The sequence below is a fragment of the Varroa jacobsoni genome, unplaced genomic scaffold (assembly GCF_002532875.2).
Source record: "Varroa jacobsoni isolate VJ856 unplaced genomic scaffold, vjacob_1.0 scaffold_1355, whole genome shotgun sequence".
NCBI lineage: Eukaryota > Metazoa > Arthropoda > Arachnida > Mesostigmata > Varroidae > Varroa > Varroa jacobsoni.
In genome coordinates, this window is record NW_019214257.1 from 129,440 (window position 1) to 143,975 (window position 14,536).

Consider the following 14,536-nt stretch of genomic DNA (forward strand, 5'->3'; position numbering starts at 1 on the left):
ACTGAATTACATAGTAGTCGTTGTAGCCCTTCATTAGTTGTGCAGGAGTGGCTTTATCGAGCTCTTAGTAATGATGCGCTAGAATCGGCTCGAACACAACGTATCTGCTTCAAACGTTCAAACCGAATCATTCGGATACAATCATGAATAGGAGTTGATGTATATGAAAACGATTTTCTTCTTCTGTTTATTAATATTGATCTTGTTTAGCCTATTAAACACTTTCAGCGACTCTAAACAGAACTCTAATAATCTACTTTGGAACCTCCTCGAAAGAAAGTTTCTATCTTAGCTCATATGACCTCATGTAATTCTCTAAGATCCGACAGTTGGAGCATACATTTTCCACTGTCAGTACTGGCACGGAAATCTTTTCCGCATGGGAAGCTACGAAAAAAAAACTTGTTTATCATTAAGGTCGTGTCAAAATACTCTCCGGATCCCACTCATCTCTTTAGGACGATCCGTCGAAATTCTGATCATCATGAATACTCGTTCGGCTGCATTCCAGTTTAGAAATTCAGCGATAAAGCGCCGAGGTACGCAAAAAATCCGCTTCCACTTTGATGTCCTAAGCCTTTTAATGCTTCAAATAAGGGGCCTAACGATGACATGAACCTCTTGTTCGAAGCCACACTCGACTTGCATTTCATATTCGAGCTTTAGAGGCTTAAAGAGTTAATGGATTCGCCAGAAATTTCAGCACGGACTTTACACGCGATTAAAAAAAGGCGAAAATAAACTAACCCTTTTTACCTCCAACGAGGTTACGCAGCAAGGCCGAGTGCTCTAGACCTAGCTTTTTGGGCCGAGTACAATTTGTTGAGACACATAGATATTATTGCACTAAGTGAAACATAACATTATACGTACTGGAAAATTGGCCTTTTTCAAAGAGAGTACTATACACTGCTTTAGTCGGCCGACCCAGGAGGTGGCGTCCACGTATTACTAACAGCAACGTACATGCATTAATATTTTTCTCAGATATATTATATATTTTGATATGTGATGCGTATTATAATGTTTAAAAAATTGGAAGTAAACTTCAGTTGTCCCGGCAGATGTATTGTTATTAGAATTCTAAAAGCCGAACGCGACCTCAGCTGTTGGATTGTTACGTTGCTAATGCTAGGAAGCCAAACGCCCAAATTGAATACCTCTGCTGTAGTAAATTGTAGGGTTGACGCCGCCACCGCAGTTGTTTGTGATTCAAATTTATCAAAATAAACAGCTTGTAAAAAAATATCTGTCCCGATTGCGGCGCTTAAAATCCTCACTTGTTGCAGGCACATCGTTTCTTGGAGCCATTCCTGATCTCTCTCTCTCTCTCTCTCTGCCGCTGTTGGAGTCTTTGCTCTTGAGATTTTAGAACAGTAATACTATTTGCGCCGTGTACTTACGGATTACATTCATCTCACTGAATTTTGAGAAACTATAGTAAAAGATAAACCTCGAAAATTAGGCGCCCAACATGGTATTATTGATGGAAAATTTGTTCCTTCGTAAGTACTAATAGTTCCATACTTAGGTATGCAGACTGCTGTCCGAATTTTGTAAAAACAGTTACTATTGCTGCTGGCCTAAAGTTTTTCTTGTGTAAAGGCTAGCACACTCCGAGTATTTATAAACAATGTATATTTCTGGCGGAGAGTAAAATGGAGACGTAGAAACTGTATACTGCCCTTAAAGTTTTGTCCAAATAAGTCAAAAACATCGTTGTAGCTGGGAAAAAAAATTGTTTTTAACGGGACTAATTCTCTAGAGCATATACCCGAACGGAAATTGTTCGGTGATCTGCGGCCTACTTGAATAACTAAGTACCTGAAAGAAAATGCCATTTGACTTCTGCCTGAGATAGTAGCTTGAAGAAGCAGAGGATTCTGCTTGAATGACGATTACTTTCGTTCATATAACTGTGCAGCTCTTATCGACTAGAGAGAATACTTGTTGGAAATTTCGGGGGGTCGTCCTTTGCTGTGTGCTGAGAACCTGCTGGAAAAAAAAGTAACAGAAATAGAAATGAGTGCAAAAAAAAGACGGATACGTTTGAAAAAGTGTCATATATTTATTTTGTCGAATAAGTCTCCATCCGTACGGGATCGAAGTGAATAATACATAGGAAAAAATGAATTGGTACTGATTTTATGTCGGCATTAATCGAGCTAGGCGTCTGCCCGCTTGAACGTGTCAGATGCCTTTGATAGTTTCGTTTACAGATACATACAGTTACCAACACGCATATATTAGCGTAGAAACGTGTATTTGTATTTCGGGCTCCCGAAATAACGTTTCAGTTATAAACGTCGCTTTGTCTGCTATTTGTTTCAAGTAAGCGAAACTTCTAGTTTTCGATTCATAAAGATACAAGAGATGATTGTACTAATGGATACGATCAGTAGTGACGCTGATACGCCGGAAGGAGTTTCAGATGTTTTGGCATTGTCGATGATCCGTTTCCAGAGATACCATCGCAGCTCGATGGGCTATTTGCCAATTTTACAATGTGAAACAGCTGCTCCTATTGCCGCTATATATTATTATGTAAAATTCTGTGTTTAGATGAATCGCATTATCTAAGTACTTAGTGAAATAGAAAAGACTGTGCACCATCTTAAAGTCGACCAAGCCTACAAGTGGGACAGATAGATTTTTAGAATTGCTCTAATGTCGGGAAGCTTGACTCGGAAATTCATGTAATTTCTTAATAATGAACTCATTTATTTTCTCTAAACCCCACAATAATAAACGTAATGAGGTGCGTTTAATATATTCATTCGGTACGATATGTATATGGGACTGATCTTTATTCGAATCAAGAACGTGAGCGAGAGTTGGCAGGGTCAACAAATAGATATAAAATGAAATATATATAAAAATAACAATATAAGGTGTCGTCTGCTTGTCTAGATTTTAAATCGGGCAACGAAAGAATCCAACGTGCAGTGCATAGAGGTTAACTAAAAAATAAGAAAGGTCGTACGCTGCTTGAAAATTTACACAGCTTGAACAACAAAGTTCAGACTCTAACGAACTACATATTAACTATGTTTTCGACATTGTAAATTAACCAAAGAGATTGAAAAATGGAGGCGAAACGATCCTAATATTTAATCAATCTACCTGTTCGGTGTTGCTTTCATTTCGTGCATTCATTCGTGCTATATCTTTCGTGCTGGACATTGATATTATTGGATCATAATGTATTAATATGGACCAGGAGCCACGCTAGAAGGACACACCCAAAGGGTCCAGTGCTGGAAAGCGAGTGGAAGTGTTTCCTCAATAAACTTGGAACACTAGGATGGAAAGATGAGACACTAATTCGAGTCACTTTATTTTCTTTGCACGTCTGAATACCTAATATTCAAGTTATTGACCAGTTTTTTTTACCAGACGTGTTGGGCCAATGTATTTGCGCATGACCGGGATATCTGAAGCTGTTTTCTTTTATAGTCTAATTGATTGGGCTCGAGTGTAGAACGCCTTCATTTGTCCGCAGACATGAAACCGTACTTTGATGGTGCAGGGCATAATAATCCCTCTGAAAACTGGAACTTGGAGAATTACCACAGTTAGTCGTATGAGAGGTCGCCATGTTGCCAGCCTAGCGGACTTGGTAGATCCGGGATGAAACATTTCCCTGCTCCATTTGTCATCCCCGGCTGTGACCACTTTTGTTGCCATTTCTGCATCGCTTGTTGCTGTTCTGGCCTTCGCCAGATACGTATCGTAGTTCACATATCCTTTCGCTCTTTCTTCTACAGGCATATTGCAGGGTGACTTTTTAGTGAACTCGAAGATCACTATAGTGCGTACGGTCCCGAATACTTTTGATTGCTATCGCTTTTCATCCCGTAAGCAAGATCTTCCTATTCCTCTGTTTGTCTAGGCCGACATTCGCCCGTATAGGCTCAGCACACAGCCCTGCAGGTCCTACCACCGACGGTAGAGAATATTTTGTGCCTTCCGACAAGCCTTTCATTCTAGGCACAAATCGCATCAGGTTGAGCATACTACGGAGTGTGCATGAGCTCTAAGTAACACATAACTCAATTTCGAACGGCTATGTTAAGCATTTACTCTATTTATATGCATGCTTTTCGCGTGATTTATGGTCGCTGGGTTAATTGTAAATCTTCTCCTCCGCTATTCGGTTGGTCTAAGAGGCTCGACGGGTTAAACTCTAGTTTATCTATTCAAACGATCTATTATACTAATAAAGCTCACTGTCGATCTATCCCAACGAGCCCTCGTAGACTCACTATATTTTGGAGGCTGATAGAATTATATCATCAGCTGAGCTAGGCGTAAGGTCTTCCCGAGTGACTGTAGGGTTTTCTAGGAGAAGTGTGGTATAGTTAATTTCTCGGATAGATTTAGACATGTTGTTCCTTTTTAAAAATCTAAAAGTGAGGTAAAATTGCTTTTAGCAGTTCTAAAACAGGCTTGAGTTCCTTGCCCATTTAGTAGTGTTACAGCTGTAATGAGTGGGCTAATTCCCAAGCATAATAACAAGGGTACTAGAATATTCCAATAGAAAAATGAAACGGGAATTAGGTCACTGGCACAACGTAAGAAAAGCCGAATCAGAAAAATTCAGTTATTGTAATGGGGTAGTTGCAACGGAATAGCAGAATTAATACAACAGGATTTCAGGAGAACTAGGATTTGGTATTTTTATATGTCGACCTGTAATCGAGCAGTAGTTAATACTAGGTCGGCTGTAACACGAGTTAAATATCTTTGGACATTAGAATGGTAAAGAAGAAACAACGCTGTCAGAGCATCCCAACGAGACATTGTGATAGATGGTACAGGTAAATGCTTCTACTTGAGCCAAGGTCTGAATTCGAGTGGCTGTTAGACTAACAAATCAGAGTAGTTAGACAAACAGCAAAACCGCTGCTGGTATGCAACGGGTTTGCCTCAAGGGAACAATTGGGAATGAGAAGGTGTTCCAGCAGGAAATGGACATCACTCCAGTAGGATTTACTACAGTAGAAGACCCAACCCCTAGAACAGGATTATACGATATAAGAAACGGGATTATAGACATAAGGTAAAAGGTTGACTAAATCGCAAAATAGGACTAGTGTAATCGGAGGACAGTGAAACTGAAGCATTAGACTGAACGTAACAAATCAAATTTATTGATCCGCACAGAATAATTCAGTAAGTCAACAGGATTACCAAATCATTTTAATAGAAGAACGGGACAGTTGTAAACAGGTAATCGGACAGGCAACTGTTGCTATATTATAATTATAATTAATTATAGGCTACGCTAATCTGGAAATGCATTAAGCAATAAGATCAGTTAGAGTAATGGGAAAACGAGACTGGGACGAAGCCTGCAGGCTACTCCAGAACAATCCTAAAATAGATTTTTTCCTGTCACACGAGTCACATCGGAGTTGCTATTGTTTCCCGGTACCGAAGGCGACTACCAAAAATAAGAACTGGTTGACAATTTATTTGTTGCGAAGTTCTCCTTTTTGTCTTCATTAAACAAACTGAATAGTCAAACGGCGAAGTACGATCTAGTATACAATAAAAACTCCGCTGCCCCCACCTTTGAATCTCGAGAAGAACGGACCGCCGTCGCATTTGCTATCACGGTCCTACTCCGATTTATTTGGCATCAGACCGCTCCTTATATACCAAATCGGGCTGTATTTATCTAGGATATATGTATAAGATTATCAGTACTCGTTGTGCGCACCTTTATATTAGGTTCTGGTACCAGCGTATGCTTCTCAACATACGCTTTTGGACGCATGGTTTTGTCCGCCTGTACCGGGCAAACGTGAGCAGTGTTTTTCTTCCTCGACTCTGTAGGGCACGCCATCGTCAGGCATAGAAGCTGAGCTACGAGCTCTTTCTTTCAAGCTCAAGACTGCTACGCGCAATTGAGGGTCTTTCCTCTATTCTCTTGTTTAGCTCGGGTCCATCATACTTTACTGGCGACAGGTTAAAGCCGTTAAAAAGGGCCTGCATTAGCGATATTCTTCTTGTGAACAACCTGAAAGTTGTAGTCCTGTTAACTCAGAGCCCAATGAATACCCAAGTTGACCGCAAGTATCTCAAGCAATGCTATCGATCCCAATATTGAAATTATTTCCATGCAGATAATGTTGGAACTTTTCGACCGTTTACATCACCACTAAACGGTCAGTCTTTAAGGAGCGACACCTAGTTCCCATGTCGGTCAGACAGCGGCTAGAGTATGGAATATCCTGTTCGAGTCCCCCATTAACCTGCTTTCAGCCCACGGTCGTCTGTTGAGCACACTTAGGATTCGTGCAAAGTCTCATATAAACCACCGGCAAAAGGGCCCAAAAAACTTTCTAAACGTTTGGCCATCGCTGGAGTAGATAGGAATTTCATTATCCGGACCTTCTCGCGGTACGCTTGTCTCGATGCATGCTAATTTGCCAGTATCCACTGGTTATATTCAGGCTACTGAAATATTGTGCACTGGCAAGAGTCACAGGTAGGGAGCAATGGATAAAAATCCTTTTTCATAATATCATTTATTATACAGTGGTTAAAATAAATCGCATCGTTTGATCTTCTGTCTTGACAAAGGGAACTGGAGGGAGTTATGCACTAAACGAGGGTTCGATGATAAACGTTGCTTTTGACCAAACCTTAACCACAAGTGCCTCGGCATCCATTTTTAAGGTTCTTATAATACTTCTACGAGAAGCATGGAGTGCACGCTCCGTTTTATAGCCAGCCATTCTTTGCACGTGTCCGTCAAGCATTGACAATATTTTTTTTTCGAAGGCATCTCTTCTTTTTTATCGCAAACACTTTAACCGTCTCAGTCTTAGGTCTTGGCCGTCATTATCGGTGTACAACCCCTTTCTCCTATATTCGCGCCTGCACCCCTTGGTGGGTTTTTTACGTTGTCTCTTGCTATCGCTCTTTTCCCAGCTCAGACGAACCGACCGTCAACGAACTTCTCTAATACTATCTCGCTACTACCTCAGCAATAACGTAGACGATAACGCGGTTGAACAACATGTCTTAGATCTCGCCACCTATAGTCTATCTGTTCGTTTTTTGGTAATTTATGGCGACTGTGTGTGGTTTAGTACAGGATTGTTACCGCATGCTGGCCAAGTCTGTTCGGTTGCCCGAAGAACGGGTCGTAACGGCTCATCAGTAACTGCACGACGCCACCGCTTAGGTTCAGAGTTGACAGAGTTTCCTCGTATCTTTGTGTGAACAACGCTGCTTATTCTCACGTTATAAAGATGGGGGCTATTGATTCACCCAGGACAAGAAGGGACGTAACATCGTAAATAATAGAGATTTTCCTTTCAAGCAACGTCAAAACGGTTATAAATACCGCTTTCTTATTAGAAAAATGCAGTTTCCTTTCTAACAATAAGTATGGAGCCACACATTGCTGTCTCGAATTTCGCAACGTGCCATATGTTTGCCCCAGTCCAATCATTAAGCTATAATAATAAACAACATATATTTTTTCAGTATTATTAGAGGAGTATGTCAAATAAATTGCACTTCTTAGGTAAATAAAAGTCTATTACGGAAGCGACTGCAAGAGAAGCATCGCTCATAAGATGGAGCACAGGAGTTGAGTTTTACCTTTTTACCTCTCGCATTTAAAACTCCCACAGATAGAAATATTGCGTGTCTAAAAAAATATAGAAGAATTTTGCAAAAATTTTATTTTTAAAGAGCAAATATCTTATACGAGTAACGAGAACAGTATATTAAGTATAAAACATTGGCAAGTTAGTGCCAGTTTAAGATATTTTCATTACCTATTGCACAATCTAGTATTAATCCATAGACCCGATTCATGGGCAAGACTTTGCCCAAACCAAAACATCCAGTCAGAATTTCCTTTTTTATCTCGAAGAAAACGGCTATAAAAACTAGTAGCAAGAGGTTTAGTATCTACCATGTAATATGTCTGTGACAGTGTAGTGGGTAACGTTTTTACCTGCTAAAATTAAGGAAAAGTATTGATCTAGATTCGATTCCGAGGATCGGCACACTTCCTTTCAAGCTGGAAGCCAACGGTATGAAGCAATGCTAAATGATTTTGTTTATTTACTACATTATGACGTTTAGCCGCTGGTTAAACATAAAGCTGAAGGTTGCCGGTCCAAGGCTCTTCAATGACATATAAAATACGGCAAAGCTGACTAAACAAGGAAGCAAGACAATCTAGTGGCAACTGTTACGTGTAAAATTGACATTGATCTTGGAAACTGCCGACAATAGATACCGTATTGTTCAGCTTTGAACTTTTTGAGCGCAGTCCCATCATAGGTCTACAATGATTTACGCCACTAAATAGCATGTATCTTGTATTACGCTTTCGCGTAAAAAGATCTTCAGTAGAGTTTATATTGATACTGAATGATCTACGAATTCTCTTCTGTACCAGCCGCGATTTTTTTGCTCTATCTAGTGACTATGATTTCTTAGTAGCAACGCACGAGACACTGGGCTTTGCCGGATATCCAAGGTTCTGGAATAATCTGAGTCTCTTAAAGAGGCCGTTTTTGATCCTAAATCTATTTTAAGGGTTTTAGCAGTTTTTTCCCGATCAATTAACCTTTAAAACCTTAGCAGGTTAAATGTCAGCCAGCCGTTTGCTGTGTTCCGAGTTGAGAATAGTATGAAACTTTACCTAAAAGCAATACCCTTGATATATAACAGTAGAAAGATCAGCGTGACTCAGCTTTTGTAACGATCTTGTCGGTTGTGCCAAGTAAACAAAACAACTTAATTTCGCCGTGCTCTTCACGACGGCAACTCACATTTAGCCCTATATTGTCTTCCTCTCAATCATACAAAGAAGATTCAATCAATCATTAAATAAAATTAATTCTATTAATTGATGAAGCATGAAAGCGTTGCTATCTTTCATACTCTTTGTCATTGCGTAAGGCCTGTGACACCTTTTTAAATCGACAATCGTTATGCTTTCAGCTAAACTGGACAAACGAGATCAAAGTCGTTCTTACTTTATTTAGCTGACGAAGCACGATGTACAAGTCGATACTCTAGAGGAAAAACTAGATTTTTCAGATAATACTATAGTTATTAGTTAACCGCTGCTACATATCGTACATATGATGCATTTTGTTGTCTCACCCCTGTGTTGTTAATCCCCGTCAAAACAATGCATCTACCATTATGTGATTATCTATTTTCATGTGTGTAATGACCATCTAGTATACTCTAGTAATTAAAAAATGATAAAGTTAATTATGATAGTATTGTCGTGTTTGCGTAAATAGCTCTGGTAACTTCTGACCAACTTCCAATGTTTTAATCCTGCCACCTTCACACACATGTGAAACATTTCCGAACAGATACTGCTGCGCAAAGACAACTTACGCATTTAGTATAGGTTCGTTCTATAACTTTCGGCTCGAAACACCTTTAAAATCAGGCGCTCAAAGCCACCTATCTGTCCTGCTTCCAGTTTCAGAATCATCTATAACCATCTCGGATTTCGACATTTTATACGGCTCTTACGTACTAGCTCTCCAATGTACATGGATACTGGTTCATATTTTAAACGTCTTAGATGCTTATGTAAGCGGATCAACAATATCGTTAAGTTATGATATACTCTGAAATATTTTCTGAGAAAAACAAGTTTATCGTAGCATAATATGTTACAGTTAAAATTCCAAATGTAGCGTCGAAAACAAACACAATTGGCATTGTATACTCCATGTGTGCGCAGATTTTTTCAACGTTCAGATGGTTGTCTTCCAAGTACGTTAACCGTATGTTATTAGATAAAAAGTTGTTGATCTAGTGGTCAGAAATTAGTATAGTATTAAAAACGGCCACTGATTACAGCCTTATGATAACTGTACTGTTCCATACGACGCTGATTGCGCCTGTCAAAAACATAATTGCCTTCCTATTGACCTGAACAAGATCAACTGCTAGCATTCACCGAGCAGGTGGTAGAATCCTGTGTTCTCTGCATCCGCACGAAGGTATCCCAATCGATTAGAGCAGCTTTAAAGTACTTTATAGTCACAAGATTTGTCAATATTCAAGTTGAATATCCGCTTCTAAGTTGACTAGTTTCTCTTATTGTCCTTGTTCTAGATCACTAAAAAGGAGACTTATTTGCCAATTTCGGTTCGCGTTTATAGTCACGGCGGGTCCTGTCCAAGAAGGATAAAGTAGCTTCTTTATTGTCTCGACAAAACTCGGGAATGAAAATCCCTTTTGTCCTGCCTCCAGTGCTAGTTTTCATATATTATGATTTGTGTAAACGATTTTTAGCTTCGTTATAATGTCTTTGAAATCTAAATCGATTGTTTGATTTTCGACTCTTGTATCTTTCATAATATTTAATACAGTCAAATATGTTCGTTAACATTATGGCAGCACCTGCAGTCGCTAAGGCAGCGTTTCGTGCCACAAATTCATCCAGCGGTGCCTGTTTAGATTACCGTAACATCAGCCAGTTGTGAACAGCCAAAAGTATTCCGTATACACGTCCTATACATGCCAATTGTAAGGTGCTAGGGATCCTCTCCTTAAATGTTATTAAGATTCCCTTGATAATATATTCGATTTGAGTTTGATGGGAAAAGTAAAAGTTTCCTTTGGCAAAACGTATCCTTTGTTTCTTCTTACGCTTTTTTGCTTGGCCTACTACTGCAATAGTCTAGGCTGTTTAAAAACGCGTATATATCTTTAGTTAATGTAGGCATTTCTTGCTCACCGCGCGATATCACTGGCTCCAGCATCTGCCATAGAAGCGTTGCCTTTTCCTGAGAATCGTTGGTGGATTCGTTTTAATAATAAGTATCGTCGCAACAGCAAAATGCCCCAAGGGTTTGTGGACTTGAGGAAGTTATCTTTTTGTTTACTAATGTCTGTGTAACAGCACAACATGATATGCGACTTCATATCTCGATAGCGGTTTCCTGATATTGAATCGACCTTTGTGTTGTTATCATCTGTAAGGCCGCGTCTGCGCTACTTTTCTCTTAAGGCTCTAACGAGTAGATTATTACTTAGGTCCAAGGGCTTATGACAATGTTGAAAAGCCATGGGCATGACACAGTTGTATTGCTGGCATAAAATAGTTTGAGAAAAATGTTCTTTGCGAGTTTTTGTTGGAGGTATGGTCAACTAAAATCGAGCTTACTTTCCGATAGTTCCGGATCTGCTCACTATCTTTCAACATAATATATAAGACAATCGTGACATTTCGGAATAAGCCAAAGCAGGCAGGTTTATTGTAGACGATCACATCTTTTGCATCAGATGCCTTTGCTTACGAAAATTTTTCTACTATCACAATATAATGGAAATTTCAGATTAAACAGAGCTGACAACCTTAAATACGGCACTAATGCTCCCCCCTTAAAATGCACTACATGTTATTATACTGAAACCCATCAGTAATTTGTTCTAAGTATAGTCTACACATCGATCCCTTTTCATACTTATAGCAAGATTTTTCTTGCAGATAGGTTACACCGTGACACAATCTCTGTCATGTTTTCCTACGAGCTGCACTGCCATTACGTTGGCTCTCTCCTTTTTTGACTAATTTTTTTGTAATAATAAAAAATATGTGATAATTTTTTCCAAACAAAGGCAAGATTTCTCTCCCTATGGCAGCGTTGAGATCACACTTCAACAATATTCTTGAATTACTAACATAATATTGTTTCGTTGTGGATATATTCTCTGGAGCTTCCGATGTTCCTAAACTTACCTTCGTCTTAAGAAGCTTAACACCTTCGATTTATTCCTAGTCTCCATTGTGGGTACAAAGTGTACCTGGTGTCCTTTACATAATTGTATTACTGTTTAATCTGTTGGTTTTGTACAGTTGCTCTAAACTTGCTCACTTGGGGTTTTCCTGGCATTTGTTGACGTTCTACAATCTTGACATTGCGTGCAAAGCGAACCAAGAGCTCGCTAACATTGCCGAGCTGTAGAGAAATTACTTGCATACATCAACATCTTTACCCTCCGCTTGCCAGTGAACGCAAAAAGCCGTTTTCGACCATGTCAAAAAGGACAGACGACACAGAGTCGTCCTGCTATACTCCTAATGAGCGTCGAATTAGCTCTGTGTTATGAGAACATAGGAAGGAGTTGCCGGTAGACGAACAAATGCCAAACTTTTTCCAATCCAACTTGTGTTGCAGGAGACTGCAAGAAGTTATAAGTTTTCTAACTAAAAAGTAACCAGCAAGAAATAAGCACAACTGGCGCGCTCTTACATTGAATTTTGTCTGCCCTGCGCTACATAAAATCCATGGCGAAATCCTGCATGGGTCTTTCCATAGTTGTGATCGAAAATTGTTTATGCCACGCAAAAAAACCAAAGCTTGAGTCACATAGCCTTCTTACAAACATCGAGATCGTACGAATCTAAGACATTAATTATGTAGCATCGCTTATCGTAGCATATAATTACAAAAAGGCTTATTTAAATCCCGCCTGTTAGGTCGTAACATGTAATAATCCAGAATGTTCTGAGAAGTCTGTGATCAACTTAAAGGCGACCGTTCCTTTCGTGAGCGGTTACGTAGATGAAGATCAAGAAAAACATGGTCATAAAGCTTAGCAGGACTCCGATAGCCACTCTAAACACTGCGTCGACGCAATTGGGTTTAATGTCGTTGATTGTATATTTCTTCCGCCCTGATACTTGACGCTTGAACGTAAGCTGTACAACTAGAAACTCAAGAAGACAAAAGAATACAATACCTCCGCAGGTCAGAGTCCACGCGTCAAGTAGTTTCAGGCACCATGGACATGCAAGATTCATATAGGTTGCGTACCTGTAATTGATGGATAAATGGTTTATAATTTTTGCCTTAGCTTCTTAATGTCCATTAACATTATCGGGTCGGAACTTTGCATAATCTCGACAATGCCTTTCACTAAAATATGTTCTCCGAAAGTCCTACGGCGTAGATGAATTACTCTCCATTTGGCACAGATCTAATATTTTTCAGCGCCAATTCTTTCGTGAGAGGCTTGAAGATTTTTCGAATCTGACATATACAAATCAGTGGTATCTAATCTAAGGTTAACGTTTAACGCTTATACGAACTTAGTTTCTCGTACATTAAGGTGGTGATAGTGAACATGCAGACAACAATTATAAGAGCCCGAATGGATGAGCATCGGATAAACAGCGTGAGCCAGGCGACAAGAGCAAGAAGACCTGTAGGAATAATGTAGGCGATGAGGTATCTGTGATAGTTTCGTTGAAAGACAATTTTGACGCGCAAACAGGAAAAGTCGGTGGCATCAGCACTTTTTAAGCAATCACCATCCAGTGAGCTTTCTACTGCGATCGGCGTGAAGTTTGCATTGTTCCCATTAGCCGGCAGCACGATGGGATCATTTTCCCAGCTAAGAAATATGACATGTTTATCGTAGATGGCGCTACGCAGTGTGATTGAACAGATTTGTACATCAACAGGTAACCAGTTAAAACGCATCCTGCACGTAAAAGTCGATATCAGCCGCTGCGACTGTCGTCTTTTGCCTTCGCTGGTCACCTGCGTAGACCGATGCAGTAAGATTGATTCGTCTTGTGCATCCAGGAACAGCCCCGGGTCGAATTCGCTTTTCGAAGGTACATTTTTGTCGGAGGTGTGAACATGTGTTCGATAGGGATCTTTCCATTGCGTTGCGAGCGTTATCCTGAGGCCCATTCGTTGGGAATCGTCGTCCAGAAACAGAATTTCGTCGATCTCGAAATGCACTTTCACAATTAATGGGTACACGCGCACGACACCTTGTGAGCTTTCTCCGGTACTGCTGAATGCGAGAATCCATAATATAAACAACCAGCAAGACCTTGGCGGCACCTTCATTATCATCGGTTCGCGTTTATAGGAATAACACCTTCTCTGTTAGCCAGCAGTTTATTATAGTAGTCCAGTCAGTGCAAAGGTATTGAGTTCACACCAGAGAACAGGCTTCTACACTCAGCCGACTCAATACAGGCCGTTGTTGTCACACTAGACAAGGGACGGCAGCGTTTGGGAACAATCGAAGGCCGACGCGTTCACCACGGGTGACATCGCGGAAGGAAAAATTAACTCTTTCCCAAAAACGAATCTCTAGCAAATGGGTCGCCACGCGGCAGTTCTTCGAACAAGGTCTAGGCAGGAAGGCAGGCAATAGCAGCAATCCGCCGAAACGACTCACTGTCTTCACCTAGTATAGAACGAAAAAGTTCAGCTTACTTTGCTGTTTCGTATCACTGCTTTTGTTAGTAGTCACCAATACACACACGCACACATGTATGTGTAATAGCGCAACGTTTTACATGAGTTGCAATTTACATGAAATTATTACTTCAACGGACACATAGCGAACCATTGACAGGAAGCGTAAATGTTCACTGTATTTCCTAGAGAGAATTAGCCTTTTTCCCATTGAAAATGGTGGACAATTATGCATTTCGTTAAAACACGCTAAGTGATAAAGTTCCGCTTGATTTTACACCAACTTATCTTCAATGGTAAAA

The 14,536-nt window shown here is 40.0% G+C and overlaps 1 protein-coding gene across 3 annotated transcripts; it reads right to left on the minus strand.

The window, feature by feature from the left end:
• Positions 1–5,171: 5,171 nt before the first annotated feature.
• LOC111269112 (glutamate-gated chloride channel subunit beta) lies at positions 5,172–14,061 on the minus strand. Of its 3 annotated transcripts, none has more exons than XR_002685591.2 (3): positions 13,106–14,061; positions 12,757–12,830; positions 5,172–6,025 (listed from the first exon to the last, which is right to left on the minus strand). XR_002685591.2 is itself a non-coding variant. In XM_022848483.2 (3 exons), the coding sequence occupies exons 1-3, from the start codon at positions 13,881–13,883 to the stop codon at positions 6,000–6,002; spliced, it is 864 nt and encodes a 287-aa protein (XP_022704218.1). In that variant the 5' UTR covers positions 13,884–14,061; the 3' UTR covers positions 5,172–5,999. The 3 variants fall into 3 exon arrangements, 2 of the variants coding, with proteins under 2 accessions (XP_022704218.1, XP_022704217.1); XM_022848483.2 differs by having other exon boundaries at positions 13,120–14,061; XM_022848482.2 differs by lacking the exon at positions 5,172–6,025 and having other exon boundaries at positions 11,238–12,830; positions 13,120–14,060.
• Positions 14,062–14,536: the final 475 nt, after the last annotated feature.